We start from the raw sequence: 20,722 nt of genomic DNA, 5'->3' as shown, positions 1-20,722 counted from the left end.
AATCGAGCCCGTGTCATCAGCGTGACGAGCGAACGCTTTAACCACCAGGCTAAACACAGAGAAATATAGTGAAATGTTTTGTCGACCATGAAATGATAGTGAAAATACATAATCATTTATAATGTCATCGTCAAACATATACTCAGTCTCCCGAAAGAGCCTCCATCTCGTGTAATATTTCATCTGGACTTTGTGACATGGAAAGTCAGGCGACATCCAGTGATATCTGCTAATGGGATGTTTTTGTTTATTAAGGTAAGTGAGAACTAAGATGAGATCACAATCACTACCAGAACGCTACTGCATCTTGTCTATAGGAGGGTCAGTGGACTGTACTACTGAGACACCATACAATCTCTAATACATGGTCCTCTACTCATGGCATCGAATCCAAGACTTGCCTCGGTAATGATCCTTGGTACGTCAGCTCAAGGCAGCTGGGTTCCCCAGAAAACTACTGCTGATGGTATTTGTTCGTTTCATCTCGTGGGCGGTGTTTACACGTGTTTACACGATTCCGGATGATGAAATGCGTGAGGAAATAACTGCCACGCAGGTATTGGCAGATTCTCCAACGTGTACATGAATTGTTTCAACAAAACTATTCGACCCAATCTCGTTAAAGCATGTTTGTCATCCTACAACGTGACCAGTTTGATATCAGCAGTAGCTGAAGAGTGCTGTTCATAGATGCAACTTGAGGTAAGTACTGTGTTATAAATAATGTCCAGTTTGAAACTACGCATTTGTCCTGGTGAATATCATATCATTTTCAAGGTTTTATGGAAACTTGGTAAAACCTCCCTGTGTATCACGTCGCGCGTTTCTTCCACTTAAGCTGACCCTCAATGACATATAAGTGGAAAGCTGTAGAAAGCTGCGTTCAAAATGTTGTCGTAATGGTGCAGTTTACTCTTTTCTGATTTACTGAATCAATTACAACATCGACCTTCTAAACTTTAATCGTATTTAGAAGCAGGATATATCACAGTGTGCAAATATGAAATTTGGCTACAATATGAGTGAGTGAGTATGGTTTTACGCCGCTTTTAGTAATATTCCAGCAATATCACGGCGGGGTACACCAGAAATAAGCTTGACACATTGTAGCCATGTGGGGAATCGAACCCGGGTCTCCGGCGTAACAAGCGAAGTCTGTAACCACTAGGCTACCCCACCGACCCGGCTACAATATGAAACAACTCCACGTCACTGTAGCTCACCTGGGTATGAAGTCAGTAGTTGAAACGTGACAGTCACAAGACTAACGTTACTGCAGTATTGATACTCAGATATGTAGCCTCCTCTCTATACACCTTTTGTACTAAACTCTGTCAAAAAGAAACGCAACCCCTGTATTTTAGAGATTTTGATCTGAAGTTTTAGGACGACACGGCATTTTATTATTTAAGACAGAAGTCTGAAATTTGGCAGAATAATAACCCAGATGGGCATGTTTAAAATTGTCATTTCAAAAGTCATCTCACAGACACCAGTTTGTCACCAGGGGGCGTCTTTCTCAGTATCTCGTATGAGCACCACGCGCTACAATCACTGCACGGCATCTCCTTGGACAAGAACGGATAAGACGCCGGATTCTTTCCTGGGAATGGCTCTCCACTCCTCCTGCAGTGCAACGGCGAGCTGTTGCAGCGTCTGTGGCGGCGGCTGACGTTGACGTACGCGTCGATCCAGAGTATCCCACAGGTGTTCAATAGGGTTGAGGTCTGGTGATTTAGAGGGTCATGGCAAGACATTGACGTTGGAATTCTGCAGAAAGTTCATTGTTGCACGTGCAGTATGAGGCCGGGCGTTGTCCCGTTGAAATATCTGTGTCTGTTGGTCAATAATCGGGAGAAGGTGAAGCTGTAACACGTGGTTGATGTAACGTTGGGCTGTCAGGTTCCCTGGAACGATCACCAAGTCTGATTTCTGGTTGTATGAGATGGTTCCCCAAACCATGACGCTTTCTCCGCCAAATCTGTCCACCTGTCGGACGCAGATGGGCGCAAAACGTTTATGACGTCTCCTATACAGACGCTGTCTTCCGTCGTGACGTTGCAAAAGAAAACGTGATTCATCAGAAAACCAGATTCGCCTCCAGTTTTGTAAAGTCCGTATCCTTACGTTGTTGCACCACCTGAGTCGTCGGCGTCGATGTAGGGGGCGTAGTACAGGTCCAACAACTGGTCTACAGGCACGTAAACCCGCTTCTTTCAGACGGTTCCTAATCGTTTGAGCTGACACTCTCCTCAAACCTGGTATTTGTGTGGGGAGTCACGGTTGGTAGGGCATGCCGATTACGCAGGTGATGGACCCGGATGTACCGATCTTGAAGGGGGGTCGTGATTCTTGGCCTTCCACTTCTCGGGCGATCGTTGGTCAAATTGAAGTTGTTGTAGCGGCTCCAAAGTCGGGATATCGTTGTTTTGTGAACATTTAGGTGCCGTGCAACAGTTCCAAAACTTTCTCCGGCTTGAACACGACCAATGGCGATATTTCGGTCGGCAGCACTCAATCGTGGCATTTTAACACAGCTTTTCGGCGACAAATGAATGAATATAATACGGAAGCACATGGGCTTTATACACCCCTACATTAACTGCCATTTTCATGATTTGCATGTGTTTTTGTGCGAAGTCACCATGAGGGTCATTTCATGCGTTGTGACGGAATAAGCAATAAAATACACTTATGCGTACAAATGCAGTTGTTTGGATGGTAATCTTCATTAATTACGTGTATCATTTCAATACATTCGAATAAAATTTAGTTTGAAGCAATAACTTCATTCAAACGAATTTTTCATATCTGAGGACAGGGGTTGCGTTTCTTTTGACAGAGTTTATATCATTGCCCCTGAACTGTCAATCTTTCTCAGTTTCTAATAACTGCTTGTGATGTAATTAGTTATTGTTAATATCTTTGGAGAGGGGTTTTATAAGTTGAAAGAAATTGTCCCTGATCCTTTTCACATTGTGAATAAAATATGTTTAAACTAAAAAAACACTAAAAAACCATGTTATAATGATACTGAGGACTAAAACATAATATTAGAAGATACGTTTACAAAGAGAGAAAGAGCCTGGCCGAAACACATATAAATACTGCAGAACAAACACAAAACCTCCTTTTATTGAAAAAACAATGACTGATCCATGGCCATGAATATGTTTTCAAATATCATTTTTAACCTTACAAAACAATTACCAAGAGCAATTACTTTCTGATTTAAGTTCCGGGTGACACACATCTACAGGAGGCATGGCAACTGCTGTCAACTTCACCCTTGATCAGTTCAACGACGTCTACAACCAGCGATACCTTCCTGCTACAGTGTACATATCGGCCATGATGGTGGTTGGCCTCGTGGGCAATTCTGTTGTCTTTCATGTATACCTGAAGAAGTTCAAGCCGAGCACAACAAGGTGTTTCATTCTTGTGGTTGCCCTTTTGGATATTCTCAATGCTCTAGTATGTTGTCCAGTACAAATATTTCAGATGAGAAACTTTGTAACGTTTGGCAGTTCAGGGGCGTGTAGGTTCATGATAACGAGTGTGACATATTTCAGCACTGCGTCTGGTCAGGTGTTAATATTAGTGGCCGTTGACAGATACAGGAAGGTTTGTCGACCCTTCCAGAAGCAGATGACGCCATATACAGCCAAACTGGCTTGTGGACTTTTGTGTCTCGTCTTGCTGGTGCTCATGATTCCGACTCCACTGATTTACGGCCCTAAAACTGTGACACGATATAATGTCAATATTACCATTTGTCGCCCCTTCGAGCCAGAGAGGACTACTATAAGGCGTACACTTACTTTTGGATCTTCATGTTGTTCGGTCTGGTTACCTCCCTTGGTGTTCTGTATTCCTGTATCTGGTGTCGGGTCTATCAGCAATTGAAGTACATACAGAAATTAAAAGCATCAAATCCGGTGGAAGAGATTTGTCGTCCCCCAGAGCATAAGAAAGGGAGCCAAGTCGAAGGAGGTGTAAAATTTAATTCGTCTCAGGATACATATGAATCTGAAGACACTTCAACATGTAGACATGATTTAACCCCAACCTCTGTAGGTGTTCCTTCCCCTTGTTCGGAGACCTCTCACATAAATACTGCTTCAACTTCTGTTATGGTATCTGACCCTAGTTCAGAAATGCACAGCCATAATGATTCAACAACCACAAATTCATCGCTGCCAATGTCTGTCCGAACCGGAAGTGACGTCAGGAACGCGTCACATGATAAGGGTGTCAGAAAGATGACGTTGACGTTGTTTCTGGTGACGATGGTGTACGTCCTGAGTTGTGTTCCCTATTTCACAGTCACAACAATGATGTCAAGAGACCCTCAGAACTACGAACGCCTCGCCATGAAGTACTCCCTTTTCTCCATCCTAGAAAAATCCTATCACCTGCAGATCGCTGCCAACCCCATTATCTATGGCTTTCTTAATAAGCAGTTCCGCCGCGAACTCCGACTGATTTGTAAAAGGAAATAGTGAGTGAGCAAGTGAGATATAAGTTGAAAGACATCTGACATCTGTGACAGTCTGAGAAGTTTGGAACTAGATGACTGTTTCCACACTGTATTTTCACCCATTCTAATAAGTTTGCATGTTACTGCTCTTATTTACTAATACCGCATATCTAACAGTAATAAAATAGCATCTTAATCAAAGTGACATGTCTTTATGTTGTGAGCTGAGTTTAACAGCCGGTTTGAACAGCTTCAGCTTTAGTCAAGATGTCTGTTTAATGGGGAGTAATGGCTTCACACATTGTACCCATGTTGGATCTTCGGCGCTTTGAGCGTACGCTTTAACCACTAGGCTACCCCATCTTCTGAAACCCTTCACCTTGTTGTTCACATAGTTCATAGCAAGTCGGACTCGGTGTTTATAATAATAATGATCCTCTGGTGATGCATGTCAAAACTCATGATGAAAGCAAAGAATTCCACAGCTATTTTAAGCGTGCCAAGGTTGTTGGAAATTTGAGGTTGATGTTGTTGATGGCGATGTACTGCTGGACGGTACAGCGATCGGAGTAAACCAGGTGAAGTCATTCACCAAGTCTGCCCAGAGTCGGTCATTTGTGGAGAAGCTTTCTGAGAAACCACTGCAGAGGTACAGATAAGCTGCGTATCTGCGTAAATTACGCAAATATTTATGTGAAACCTCAATTCCTATTAGGCCTTTTGCGTACAAGTACGCTTGAATTTTTGTAAATACTCAATAAATTTGATCTTACATGCGTATACACACAAAAATGTCAAATCTTAGCTTGTGTACCGGTGGATAAATAAAATAACTGAGGTATACTGAGAGGTTCTATTTAAGCATATAAACTTTCTTATCGTTTCTCATTTTACAGATCAATATAAATAACAAATACGTAAACCAACATTTAAGTTTTATTATATCTTTAAGATTAATGGCAAAATACCCAATTGAGTTTCAATAAGGTGGGTACAATTTATTTGGTTACTCAAAGGAAAATTAGGATACCAATTGAGATGAACACAAGCGAGTACATAGCTAAATGACCCAAGAATAGCAATCCCACCGACTCCTTCGCCTGGATGAAGTCGGCAGGTCTTAAATGTGAAACTGAGGGCTTCCTTTTTGCTGCTCAGGACCAGTCACTTCCCACTCGCAATCGCCTAAATGTGATTCTTAAAGAAAATATAAACATGAAATGCCGACTGTGTAATGAATTCACAGAGACTGTCCAACACCTTGTCAGTGGATGCCCTTCCTTGGCACAAACAGCGTATCTTAAAAGACATGATGGCATGGCTCGTTGCTTTTACTACCGTCTCCGACATGCCTGTGGCTTTGACTCCGAGGTCCATCCATGGTACGACCCTGAACATGTCCAGGGCGTCATGGAAAATGATGTTTTTTCAAACTTCTCTGGAACAGGCCCATATACAGCCTCAGAAGAATTCCAGCCAACAAATCTGATCTTGTCCTTTTTGATAAAGCCAATGAATGTATTTAAATCATTGAATTTTCTGTCCCTTTTGAAAGCAATGTGATTTCAAGATTCAGGAAAAGCATGATAAATATGCGGACCTCGCCTTTGAAATGTCTCACTTGCATCCCAAGTACACTGTCGTCAGGCACCCCACTGTTCTCGGTGCCCTTGGTTTGGTACCTCCTGATCTCTTGGCGCAGATTAGGAGAGTCCGGGTTCTCCACCGGGAGTACAGCCCTTCTGACACTCTGGGTAATGCAGAAGGCTGCAGTTTTGGGGAGCCTTCATATTCTCCAGAAAGTTCTTGGTGGGTTCGACTAGGCAGTGTTTCCTGGGAGAAGTCCCATTCACTGTCTGGGCTGCGTGTAGAGGGGGCAAGGGTCCTGAGCTGATGATGAGCCTTACCAGCCTGACTGTGCCAGGATCACCCGAACCCTCTCTGCTGCATACTATCTTTAATCTGTAAAACATAATAATAATAATAATAATAATAATAATCTTAAACGACATGATGGCATGGCTCGTTGCTTTTACTACCGTCTCCGCCATTCCTGTGGCTTTGACTCCGAGGTCCATCCATGGTACGACCCTGAACATGTCCAGGGCGTCATGGAAAATGATGTTTTTTCAAACTTCTCTGGAACAGGCCCATATACAGCCTCAGAAGAATTCCAGCCAACAAATCTGATCTTGTCCTTTTTGATAAAGCCAATGAATGTATTTAAATCATTGAATTTTCTGTCCCTTTTGAAAGCAATGTGATTTCAAGATTCAGGAAAAGCATGATAAATATGCGGACCTCGCCTTTGAAATGTCTCACTTGCATCCCAAGTACACTGTCGTCAGGCACCCCACTGTTCTCGGTGCCCTTGGTTTGGTACCTCCTGATCTCTTGGCGCAGATCAAGAGAGTGCCCGGGTTCTCCAGTACAGCCCTTCTGACACTCTGGGTAATGCAGAAGGCTGCAGTTTTGGGGAGCCTTCATATTCTCCAGAAAGTTCTTGGTGGGTTCGACTAGGCAGTGTTTCCTGGGAGAAGTCCCATTCACTGTCTGGGCTGCGTGTAGAGGGGGCAAGGGTCCTGAGCTGATGATGAGCCTTACCAGCCTGACTGTGCCAGGATCACCCGAACGCTCTCTGCTGCATACTATCTTTAATCTGATAAAATTCTAATGAATTGCAATCCACTTTCGTGATGATATCAAAAGCTCGCCGAAAGGGGAGCCTATACAGCTCCACCAATGGAATCCATCAAAAACACATGCAAAGGCATGTTAAATCTTCATCTGAACGCACATGGGAAACCATATTTGTGCAAGTCAAAATAGGGAATTGTATCGGACATACCTTTGGCTAGTTGTATGTCAAATGTGTATATATTCGACCCATGTAAACTATATAACAATCTGAAACGTTTACTCGGGTTGTAACTCTGATCAAAACAACTTTAGCTGGAGTCTCTCAACACTCTTTGAAAACTTCCTGGAAAGAGCTTGTTCTTGTGTATTTCTAATGTTGCGAGGCTGGAAAGATGATTATCGGAAAGTTGAAGTTATCGCCTCACACAGTGTTGTGGAGGTTTATTTTGTCACTCTGAATGTTTATGCACAACACTAAAGAAACACTGAAGAAGCCTTTTGACCATTATTGGATCTCAGATCCTCGATGTTTGTTGCTTGTACGCCACAATCAGCAGTGCTCTAGCTGTATGACGTCGGTGGGGAAATAAACCCTCGACTAGACAATCCAGGGACTGACATCGTGAACATCGATGCAGGCAATTGGGATACGATTACATGCATCAACCAGGTCAGCGAACAGACCATCCGTTCACGATAGTCGCCTCTCACGACAACCCTGGTTTACTGATGACTTATATTTGGTTTCCTGATTACTAACCCGGATCTTCACGTGTTCCTGACAATACCATGGACATCTGTTTATGGATCGCTTGTAGGCGTTCAAAGACAGGTGACCGTATCCAGCACCTATTTATTAATATATTGAATGGGTAATTGAGTAGGTGACTATAGGTGATACATGCTGGGATGTATTTTGGTTTGGTTTGTTGTTTAACGCCGCACTCAACAATATTCCATCTATATGGCGGCGGTCTGTAAATAATCGAGTCAACCTACGCAACCTACGTCAACCTACGCAATTGGGATACGATGACATGTTTTAACCAAGTCACAAACACGGGGCTGAAGATCAATTCTTCACGGATCCTACCAGTTTGGCACGGGTCCAACCATGATGACAGAGACACAATGGTCAAATCGAGGGCAGCCACATTAAACTTCCTATTGGCCTCAATTAAGTTCATCCTGGTCGAAAGTGTATCCATAAAACGTTAACTCGCTTTTTAGACTTACAGGGAAGCACAGAGGTAAGAGAATATTATAAACTAAATAATTCTGTTATAATGTTGTATTTCATATTTATGTATATTTTTATTATAACACACATTTATCCTTCCATCCCACCTACTTACCTGTCAACGCACTTACAGACAGACAGACAGATACACACACATGCAGACCGTGTTTTGAGTAGATTATTATCTTATCATGCTGGTACAGTAATGATATAGATGTTTCTGAATTATATAGATATAATTAATAAATAGCATTCTTTCTGTGACTCTCTCTGTCTCTCTTCCCTCACCTCTGTTCCTCTCTCTTCCTCTTCCCCAATCAAACCCTACTCTCTCCCTCCCCCACTCTTTCTCAGTCTCTTTATTCTTACCTATTTTCTGATAATCAACATTGCCGTTACATATTTCTTTATGTACTTAAATACCTATTTTATTCTTCAGAATAGAAAACATGTCAATGAAGTTAATGGTCGACGTGAACGTCAGTGTCAATCAACAGGACCCTGACGTTTACCTTCGTCGCTATGACAACAGATACGCCCTACAGGCCTTGCCCGCCATTTTGTTTCTGGCTGTGTTGATGATCGTTGGGCTTGTGGGGAATTCCCTCGTCTGTTATGTGTATCTTGTGAAATTTAAACAAAGTGCCACCCGATGCTTTATTGTAGCACTGGCTACATTTGACCTGATTACAGTCACCATTTGTATTCCATCAGAGATCGCAGACATACGGCATAACTATACATTTGGGCCGTACACACTGTGTAAGATATTGCGATTACTTGTAACATTCTCAGCCATTGCTTCAGCGTCAACACTGGTAGCCATAGCCGTGGACAGGTATAGGAAAATATGCCGACCGTTTGAAAAGCAGATGACGCCTTTGTCTGCCAAGGTTACAGTTATCGTGTGTTCACTTATGACGGTGGTGGTTTCATCACCCAATGCTGTTATCTATGGTCCTAGGGCAGTTGCAACAGACGACGGCTATATTAATGGTTCTGACTGCTCTACGTCTGACGACTACGTCAGGACGCCCTACCCTCTCATCTACAATGGAGTCCTGTTCTTCATCTTCTTCTCCTCAACACTCAGTCTCTCTGTGCTTTACGGTCTCATATGGAGGCAGGTTGTCAGGCAACGGAAACGAATGAATGCTGTATATGAAATAAGACAAAATGTGGAAATGGATAGCAGACACGAAATGATACCTAATACTTCATCATCCGATGTCCAGTGTCCGTCAGTTACATGGGATTCAAGCCTGTTGTCTTCCGACAGAAGTGATTCCAACATACCTGCTAGAAGATCAGAACGTATACCTGATTCATGTCCAGATGGTAACACACCATCCCTACCGGGCAGGCATCCCTCTAGGTGTGGAAGAAACGAATCCCCTACCGGCACATCGTCACTGCGTCAAAGAGGTCATAAGACAGTACTGATGCTGTTTCTCATCACCCTCGTGTTTGTTTTGAGCTTCCTTCCTCATCTGGGTCTGATGGCTACGCAGGCTGTCAACAAACACGTGTTTGACGACCTTACAGGAGCTGGAATAGCAGCTAACAATTTGTTTCTGAGATCCTACTTTATCAACAGTGCATCCAATCCTATCATTTACAGCTTCTGCAACGAACGGTTCCGCCTTGAAGTGACACGGCTGTTTGGAGGGTTAACTCGCAGAACATAGGCACACAATACTGTATTGTACACTGCTTAATAATCAAAGAGGAGAACAGGATTGTTGAAGCAAACTATTTAAAATATGCATGGATATGTGTTTTTACCACTTATTACACAAAACCCTTGCCTGATACATTTTGACTGTTTTGGGCGTTGGTTTGTTGTTTAACGCCACACTCAGCAATATTCCATCTATATGGCGGCGGTCTGTAAATAATCGAGTCTGGACCAAACAATCCAGTGATCAAAAGCATGAGCATCGATATACGCAATTGGGATACGATGACATTTGTCAACCAAGTCAGCGAGCCTGACCGCCCTATCCCGTTAGTCGCCTCTTACGACACAATAGATTACTGAAGATCAATTCTAACCCTGATCTTCACGTGCCAGCGAGGTATCGACTGGACAGCAGATTTGTCAGAAATTTCCTCTGAGGAGCCCATATGTTAGGTAGGAGATAGATAGCCACAACTTTAGTCTTACAATTCTGAAATGATTTCGAAACGTGTAATTATTAACTTCACAATATTCGGTGCATGTCAGTTCTGGTGTGAGTGTCAGTCCAACAAACTACAGGATTGGATCCAACGGGCGTTCGTCATTTAGGTCATGCGTTGTCTAATTATCTTATGAAAAAATCTCAAGAAACGTTTCTGCTTACGAATTCAACAGAGTCAAGTGTTTCTCCGACTTTATCTGTGTGATGGATTATGTGTATATATATTCATGTCCAGTAAACCTTTTTATTCAAAAACTGATTCCAATTTGTTTTTCTTTACTTCCTTTTTGTATTTGACCCTTAGGAAATTCAAATGCACTAACTATACCTGCACTGACAAAACAGTAGTTTGTATTTTGTGTACTATTGGGTTGAGGCCTTTCATATTTTCTATACCAAGGCGACGTTACCACACCACACATGCATAAAACAACAAAAGGAAAATTGTAGTAGTTGTTTGATTACTAATGTACTCCACTGAAAAGACATTACTCAGCAATTTCAGAATGTAACCTCTACATTTCTTGTAAGTAAACCACATTTCTTGTAAGTAAACTACATTTCTTGTAAGTAAACTACATTTCTTGTAAGTTTCTTGTAAGTAAACTACATTTCTTGTAAGTAAACTACATTTCTTGTAAGTAAACTACATTTCTTGTAAGTAAACCACATTTCTTGTAAGTAAACTACATTTCTTGTAAGTAAACTACATTTCTTGTAAGTAAACTACATTTCTTGTAAGTAAACTACATTTCTTGTAAACTACATTTCTTGTAAACTACATTTCTTGTAAGTAAACCACATTTCTTGTAAGTAAACTACATTTCTTGTACATTTCTTGTAAGTAAACTACATTTCTTGTAAGTAAACCACATTTCTTGTAAGTAAACTACATTTCTTGTAAGTAAACTACATTTCTTGTAGGTAAACTACATTTCTTGTAAGTAAACTACATTTCCACTTGTAAGTAAACTACATTTCTTGTAGTAAACTACATTTCAACACATTTCTTGTAAGTAAACTACATTTCTTGTAAGTAAACTACATTTCTTGTAAGTAAACTACATTTCTTGTAAAAAACTACATTTCTTGTAAGTAAAACTACATTTCTTGCAAGTAAACTAAGTAAACTACATTTCTTGTAAGTAAACCACATTTCTTGTAGGTAAGTAAACTACATTTCTTGTAAGTAAACTACATTTCTTGTAAGTAAACTACATTTCTTGTAAGTAAACCACATTTCTTGTAAACTACATTTCTTGTAAGTAAACTACATTTCTTGTAAGTAAACTACATTTCTTGTAAGTAAACTACATTTCTTGTAAGTAAACCACATTTCTTGTAAACTACATTTCTTGTAAGTAAACTACATTTCTTGTAGGTAAACTACATTTCTTGTAAGCAAACTACATTTCTTGTAAGTATGCAGCTAGTATCCGGCCAACTAATAGCATAGAATGGCTTCCTAAATGATCCAATCAAATCTATGTACAAATTACAATGGCCTAATAATACGGTTTCAAGGGTTACGCAGGGTGTATTAAGTTATGTTTATCTACACGTGAACAATAAATACAACATCCGGTCGGTGGCATTCAAGTAGCCTCTTCAGAAAGTATTTTTCAACCCGATCGAAATGTTCGCTGAACTTTACCCCCGAGAGAACAACACTTTCTATTAGTGTGCTAGACACCGAGGTCTTTTGTTTTGGTTGCGAGTGTGTTGCTTTCCTCTCTACGGAAGATTTCGGGGACGATCAGGGTAAGTGAAGCGTGTGTTATGAGCCAGAAAGCAGCATCAGTTTGATTTGCTTAAAGTATTAATAAAATCACACTTTGTAATACACTCGAGTTAGATGGAAAGGAGCACGAACATTCACAAAAACACCCATATACTTATCAGGATTTGCAACAAGCCGATTATAAGATGCAAAATGTGTTTTTGATCTATTTGGATCATGAAATCTTGTTAGCATGTAGCGCAGCTAATTATATTGGGAAAATAGTTGGATTCTCTCCAGATATAGCTATAGTTTTCGTTCGATTTTATAAAATATCATGTAATAATTGATTGATAGGGGTCAAATCATCTAATCTCGAATTCTTTTCCACCCACTGGAGGGGTGGTGGGATAGCCTAGTGGTTAAAGCGTTCGCTCGTTACGCCGAAGACCGGGTTCGATTCCTCACATGGGTGATATGTGTGGAGCCCATTTCAGGTGTCCCCCGTCGTGATATTGCTGGAATATTGCTAAAAGAGGCGTTAAACCATAATCGCTCACTCATTTATGCTTAATTGCGATTTGTATATGAGTAAGTGCAAATGTTCTAAACATTGTTTGTTCCTTGGTACGTTATGAATGTTAGCTAATATCATATTTAATAATCATCGCTGGTGGTATTTCGGGGACTTCATCCTATTTTGTAATATACCCGACAAGAGAAAGTGTACACCACTGTTTGATGGAGCCTAAACTGTACCAAGAATGGTTATTTGATGGTGCTATATTTGATATAGGTATCAAAATTTGCGTTATGTATTTTGGCGACTGTTTTCACCCTTAACATATATTTTTGTTGTAGTCAAATCCACTTGTATAATGTATTATACACATTGTTCATGATACAAATAAACATGCAGTTGTAATAACTACCTGAATACATTTTAAATATTTGTTTTATTCAGTTTTGACATCCAACACCAGTGCCGAACATGAACTCAAGTCACTCTCAACACGACCTTGACCTTTATCTCCGTCACTACGACAGCGAATACGCCATCCAGTCCTTTCCAGTCATCTCGTTTCTTGTCATCCTGATGCTGATTGGGTTCGTGGGGAATTCTCTCGTCTACTATGTGTATCTGCTGAAATTTAAACAAAGCGCTCTCCGATGCTATATTTTAGCGCTGGCAACCTATGATGTCGCCACATGCAGCATCTGTATCCCCGTTGAAATAGCAGATATAAGACACAACTACACATTCGGACAGTATACACTGTGTAAGTTGCTTCGATTAATGACAACATTCTCGGTTATTGCTTCAGTGATCATTCTGTTGGCTATAGCTGTGGACAGGTACAAGAGAATATGCTGCCCGTTTGACAAGCAGACGACGCCACGTTTGGCCATGGTCACAACCACCGTCTGTTCCATCACGACATTTATAGTTTCACTTCCGGTTGCTGTTGTAAACGGTTCGAGATCTGTGCCTACAGACGACATTCACGTCAACGGATCACGCTGCACTATATCAGACGATTATATTGACACACTATTTCCCCTTATCTACAACGGAGGTCAGTTCATAATCTTCACGTCTTGTATACTGAGTCTCTCGGTGTTGTATGGTCTAATATGGCGGCGGGTTGCCAGGCAGCGGAAACGTATGGATATCTTCACTGCAAACGATCTAACCATTGGAAGGAAGATCAAACACAAAGCCACAGAACAATCAATCGCAAAAAGAGGGAAGGAGGATAATGGCTCGTCGCCCAGAGTTGAAACAAACATGACGTCTTCTTATTCAGCTGATTCAAACATTTCTGAAAGTACTTCTAAAATAATAACCACTGAATCGTGTAAGAGCGACAACACATGCCTGCATGAAGGCACACCAACTCTGGGATCACAGTCCAACAGAAGGATCTCCACGTTTGGGAGAAGACGGTCCTCTACCTTCACACCGTCACTTAGTGACAAGAGATCCCAGAAGACAACGACCATGTTGTTTCTCATCACCCTAGTATTTGTGCTGAGCTTTCTTCCCCATTTGGGTCTGATGGTAACTAGAGCGGTGAACAAGAACGTCTTTGAAGATCTTCACGGAGTGGGATTCATCGTGTACAATGTGTTCCTGAGGTCGTACTTCATTAACTCTGTCTCCAACCCAATCCTCTACAGTTTTTGTAGTGTTCGATTCCGACAGGAACTGATTCAGCTTTGGGGAAGAGTGACAATAAGGATAAAGAAGTAATTACCTGAAGCACTGCTCCAGATAACAGTAACACACCATCACGATATGTTCCCCTGAACTGCTCCAAATAGTCAGATGTAATTATGATGAATGGCTTTCGCTTAATCGAGTGTATATACATGTACTGAAAGAAAACGTTTAGTACCGCCCTAAATAATATATTGTCATACGTTTCCCGATACATTTAAACTCGTTCCAGGCCGGATGACCAATATACGTCATGTTTCATGCCATCTGAAGCATTTCCCCAGACAATGTACAGTCCCACACCTTTCCAACATATTCACATCCGCACCAGCTACTCCAAAATGTTAATTGAATTCCAGCAAGATTAGCGATGATTTTGTTTTATCAGTATTAAATAACAAAAGCTCGTAAACTGACTTATCATTAAAGCCGTAACGATGATATTTTACAGTTTATGTGGACATTTCTAATACATACAATACAATATTATTATTGGATATTTATATAGCGCACATATCCACGCACTAGTGCATGTTTAAGGAGCTGGTATTTTGTCCTCAATCATTGGATGTCAATCTCAACAGCACATCCTATTATCAATCTCAGCTCCCTTGGGACCATACAACTCTTGCTGCCACAAGGCGCACCGAGTTATTGCGGCTTTCCCATCCTTACGAGGTACCCATGGCCATTCACAGCTGGGTGGACTAGGACACATAGTCACAGTACTTTGTCCAAGTCTTACTGCACGTTACTGCCATCATATACCAACGGATTCGTGGGTTCTTTTAAGTGCACAGGGTTGTATACTGTACAATACATATAACGTGTTCCTCCTACAGTGGATACTCTTGTATACTGGAGTTTAACTGGTGTTCATCAACTTCAACCTTTGATGGATCAATTACAGATATTTGAAGACAGTTTCTAGAATCTGAGGATGTTGCCCTCTCCATGAACTTGTCGCCTCCTGACATTGCAGCTCTGTGGATAATTGTGCCATCTTTTCAGTTTCTCTTAGTATTTAAAACAGAATGCAGTCAATTTCTGTGGTATCACTGCGTGCTATTTTACACATACTTATGTAAATGTCCCTGTAATATTTGGGTCAGGACGAAACACAAAATTAGAATAACTATATACATGTAACGTCATATAATCCCTTCCTTTGAATGGGAGGTATATATTGATCAATCTGTTTTAGTTGATGTGATGTAATTAAACAAATACAGAAAGTTTATACAACATAGCTAAACATCAGGGACTCTCTCCAAGAGGACAACACTATCAACCAGAAAAACATTATGTCAACATTACAGATATTTTCATTCTCAGAAGATGTTATTCTCTTGTTTAATTAAAATATTACCTTTAAGTTTGTCATTTATTCATTGCTTTTGTAAGTGAGACAACGTCCCTTCTGATATTCCATATACCAGTGAATATCCGGGTTAGAATTGGTCTTCAGTAACCCATGCTTATCGTAAGATGTGACTAACGGGATCGGGTGGTCAAGCTGCCTGACTCTGTTGACACATGTCATTGTATCCCAATTGCGTAGATTAATGTTCATGATGTTGATCACTGGATTGTCTTGCCCAGACACGATTGTTTACAGCTATATAGCTGGGATATTCCTGAGCGCGGCGTAAAACAACAAACCAAACCAAATCTGATATTCCATAAGTAAGAAGTAAGACATTTTAAAAAAAAAAGAAGACTTTTTTGTGTTTTTTCCTTTTATCTTAAACACACACAAGTATAACCAGTACGAAATACTGCGATCAAATGCACGCAAAGTTATTTATGTAATTCTGAAATTCACTTACAATGTCTGGTCTCATAACAGGCATCCATTACAAACACACTGCTGTCTTAGTTGCAGCTAAATATAAGACAACATCCGACAGTTACGCTCACTTCCCGCCTGATATCTCGGCATTATCAGTCAATCAGCAAGGCAAACAACAGATGGTTGTTCCGGGCTGTACACAACAATGAGATCTGCAAAAACACGTTTCCTGAAATTGTTCACTTGTCAGAAATTGTAAATGAATTGGAATGCTTGTTCAGGATAGGGAACAAGTGGAAATTCCTGAAAAAGAGAATAAAATGACGCCACAGATGTTTAATTGTTCTTTACAAATGACAAGTATTGAAACTGCGTAATATCAAATTTGGCCACTGCAAAAGAGAGTTTCTGGGATTTTTTTTATTCTAGTCGTTTTAAAGATATTTTCTTTGAACTAAACGTCTACGATGTTTATATATAATACATAAAATAGCGCTGTTTGACGTAAGTGCTCGTAGTGAACGACTGAGTTGGGTAGAATGTTGCTCTGATCTGTATTCCAGTTATGCCACGGCATACTTCAACTAACTATGGGAGCAAAGTCCCCAAGTAACTTCGGCGTTTAACACCTTGGGTAAACCTTGGAGCTCGGGCCTGACAAACCTAGAAACATAATCGGAGCGAAAAGGGATTCGATCCCACAACCCTAGTTTCCTGGCGTTCCGTGGCTCGTCACGCCGAAGACCCGGGTTCGAATCCCCACATGGGTACAATGTGTGAAGCCCATTTCTGGTGTCCCCCGGCGTAAAACCAAACTCAGTCAGTCAGTCAGTCCTGGCGTTCCGAAGGGACGCAACTGTGCACAATTAACGACGACACCTTAGACAATGGGGCCACCCCGACATCTCAACTAATTACAAAGCCTGCATACCAGGGCCCCGTTCCTCAAAGCGATCGTAGCGCTAAGGTGGTCGCAACTCCTATACTTTAACACAGATTTACGACCGTCGTAGCCATACGATCGATTTGAGGAACGGGGCCCAGGGGGTCCTTTCACGAAGCAGCCTTTACTAAATTTAACCTTAACTGCCATTCTTTAACATGCACTAAGGTTACCTTAGCGACTTACGATCACCTTAGTGCTTCGAGAAAGGAGCCCCAGATCATATAAGTCAGTCCGCCCCCAAAACAACCAAGACTCCACAACATTGCATTCTCAGCTACGCGGGAAGGATAAAGCTGCATCCGGGTATTTGATGTCTTGATCCTGCTACAGTAATGGATGCTTCAGCCATGCATATGGCCTTCCGCATATTATATTAGATCTGGATTATTATATTCTTGTTCCTGCAAGCGGCAACGAGTACGGTAGGTGTTGCAAAATTTATTGACAGGAAAACAGCATTTCTAATGGCCACATCCTTCAAGGCTTTGACCATAAGTTGCATTTTTATAATCCTAACTATTTGTATCATGTTTATTTGACAAATACATACATGGCGAGTTTTCTGTTGTAAGACAGTGAGCGAGTTAAACAATGACAAGTTTCTAAATCAGTTGTACTATATTGGTACAATTCATGCATTCTTTCAAACAATATAGTACGATTAAATCTTTTACTTTAATATTGAATTCAAATACAGATTTGATAATACATTAGGAAACAACAATATTTACATGAAGTGTCAGAGAATGTCTGGGGTTTTCTTAAAGTGGGAGGAAAGTCCGATGTCATGCAGGTATTAAACATTTACTACTTTGGTGCTGAAAACCAAAATTAGAATCGGTGTAAACATATATTACGACCTACAGTCTTCTGGTGTACCCTGCGACTCATCACAGAGCGTTTGAGCACCACAGACTACCCCTGTGAATAAGTGAGTGAGTGAGTGAGTTTAGTTTTATGCCGCTTTTAACAATATTCCAGCAATATCACGGCGGGGTACACAAGAAATGGGCTTCGCATATTGTACCATGTGAATAATCGAACCCGGGTCTTCGGCGTGACGAGTGAAAGCTTTAACCACGAGGCTACCCCACCGCCCCCTTTGCTATGTCTAGGTTAGATATTTATTCAAGGCATTTACATGAACTGAATTAACAGCTCTCGCTAACTTGTGTGGTCTATTTTGCATATTAATTTAAATCGTATAATGTACTGTGATAATTATATCGCATGTTTAATTCTCTCTTTCAGCATTCACGTTCAGCGACACATGCCAACATGAACTCAAGTCACGTTCAACACGACCCTGACCTTTATCTTCGTCACCTTGACAACGAGTACACCCTGAAGGCATGGCCTGTCGTCCTGTTTCTTTCCATTCTGATGTTGGTTGGCTTCACAGGAAACTCTTTAGTCTGCTACGTGTATCTTTTGAAATTTAAGCAAAGCGCACTCCGATGTTACATCCTGGCACTTGCAACGTTTGACCTTGTAATATGTGTATTATGCATCCCTACCGAGATAGCAGACGTAAGGTATAACTACACATTTGGACTGTCTAAACTGTGTATGATATTGCGGTTTCTTGAAACATTCTCAGCATTTGCTTCAGCAACCATACTGTTAGCTGTAGCAGTTGACAGGTATAGAATGATATGCCGCTTATTTCACAAGCAGACGACACCATCCATGGCCAAAGTGATAATTGCTGTCTGCTCGATTACAACCTTCATAATGTCATTGCCAACTGTAGCTTTCTATGGTTCAAGAACTGAGATGACAGATGACGTTCACATCAATGGTTCCGTTTGTACTATATCTGACGACTACACCGGGACGCCCTACCCTCTCATCTACAATGGAGTCCAGTTCTTCATCTTCTTCTCCTCAACACTCAGTCTCTCTGTGCTCTACGGTCTCATATGGCGACGAGTTGTCAGGCAAGACAAGCGCATGAAAGCAACCAAACAATGTAACCTAAACATTCAAGACGAACCTGGAACAACATCAAATATGATCCCTTGGACATCAAACCTGTCCCCAAAAAGCGAATGTAACATATCACCTTGCAAGAAAAATGATTCAGACATTGTTGAAAATGACCAAAACATTGAAAGGAAGATCGAATACAAACCCATACCAACATCACTCGCAGAAGGTTTGAAGGGTGCTCATGGCTCGTTACCGAAAGGTGAATCAGACATGTCATCTTCCGATATGACAACAGTTGAATCATGTGAGGACGACAACACATGCCTGCATGAAGGCACACCAGCTCTCGGATCACAGTCCAATAGAATCCTCCTCAAGTTCGGGAGAACAAAGTCACCCGGTACCTTCACACCGTCACATGGTGACAAAACATCTCAGAAGACAACGACCATGATGTTTCTCATCACCCTAGTATTTGTGCTGAGCTTTCTTCCCCATTTGGGTCTGATGGTAACTAGAGCGGTGAACAAGAACGTTTTTGAAGATCTTCACGGAGTGGGATTCATCGTGTTCAATGTGTTCCTGAGGTCGTACTTCATTAACTCTGTCTCCAACCCAATCCTCTACAGTTTTTGTAGTGTTCGATTTCGACAGGAACTGACTCAGCTTTGTAGAAGCATGTCACGAAACACCTGAAGCAATCTACAAGTTATATCACGCCAAAAAGAATCCGTAATCTAACAAGCAGGTTTTCCTAGCCTTCAGTGCCGATATAATCATCTGACAGATGTGTTTGGGTGGTTTTGTGTAAGATGTTTGTGGGGTGTTTTTCATTATACACCCATCAAGTAATTAAAACAGACCTTATTTTAAAATATTTAAAGCTGTTAGTTTTAAAGCGATGTCTGACGCTAATTGTGACCACAGGTATCTTCATGCGGGTGATTCTTTGTGGGGACTGTAGTCGGAAAAGGATCTGGTCGAGGTAGTCATATTTTGTCTTTATTGCTGCTTTGAGGTCAGACTTTAAGGCAGACATGTACAGGTAATGGCTCTTGAGGGCTGAATTAGTGTGTAAGGGCTAAAATGTTACTGTAGACATCAGGAAACTATTCGGTTTTGTGTAAGATAAAGCTAATAGATATCTAGTTGCCTTCACTGAAAGCTTCTTTGGAGCCGAGCGCTTAAGAGAACTTACGTTTTAAGACTCTACCTCATGAATGATAAGTTTTGGATTTTCACTTTACTCGTATTACCTTTATTACTTTTATTACCGTGACCACATTGTTACCAGAAGGACAGCCGATTTATTGTGCAATGTCATCGTGCTAGCAATCACTTGTCAGTGATTTGGAAGTGCAAGGTCTTGAATGTGGTGCTTCATTTGTGTTTGCATCTGTTGACATACGATTATATAATTATCCTTGCGGGCTTAAAGACCTATTTGGGTTATAATGGTCTGTGCATTTACGAATCATGATGACATTGTTCTAAACCAATGTTCATTCATGTATGCTAATGTATCACATATAAAAAATGTTTATGCTGATAAAATTATCTAAAAGGCA

At 41.0% G+C, this 20,722-nt stretch overlaps 3 protein-coding genes across 3 annotated transcripts; all 3 read left to right on the top strand.

Annotated features, from left to right (window-relative positions):
• The first annotated feature begins 265 nt into the window (after positions 1–265).
• LOC124282629 (cholecystokinin receptor type A-like) lies at positions 266–10,223 on the top strand. The gene is made up of 4 exons (XM_046718660.1): positions 266–702; positions 3,237–3,811; positions 4,327–4,488; positions 9,027–10,223. The coding sequence occupies exons 2-4, from the start codon at positions 3,265–3,267 to the stop codon at positions 10,046–10,048; spliced, it is 1,731 nt and encodes a 576-aa protein (XP_046574616.1). The 5' UTR covers positions 266–702; positions 3,237–3,264; the 3' UTR covers positions 10,049–10,223.
• A 3,031-nt stretch (positions 10,224–13,254) lies between these two features.
• LOC124282628 (5-hydroxytryptamine receptor 1A-beta-like) lies at positions 13,255–14,576 on the top strand. The gene has a single exon (XM_046718659.1). It carries the CDS (start codon positions 13,255–13,257, stop codon positions 14,515–14,517), a length of 1,263 nt encoding a protein of 420 aa, XP_046574615.1. The 3' UTR covers positions 14,518–14,576.
• Positions 14,577–18,488: 3,912 nt separating this feature from the next.
• LOC124282596 lies at positions 18,489–20,722 on the top strand. Its single transcript, XM_046718616.1, has one exon. It carries the CDS (start codon positions 18,501–18,503, stop codon positions 19,848–19,850), a length of 1,350 nt encoding a protein of 449 aa, XP_046574572.1. The 5' UTR covers positions 18,489–18,500; the 3' UTR covers positions 19,851–20,722.

This window comes from Haliotis rubra, unplaced genomic scaffold (genome assembly GCF_003918875.1).
Source record: "Haliotis rubra isolate DU_JTF1 unplaced genomic scaffold, ASM391887v1 Scf30, whole genome shotgun sequence".
NCBI lineage: Eukaryota > Metazoa > Mollusca > Gastropoda > Lepetellida > Haliotidae > Haliotis > Haliotis rubra.
The sequence above is the reverse complement of the archived record's forward strand: the minus strand, read 5'-3'. Positions and strand labels throughout refer to the sequence as shown.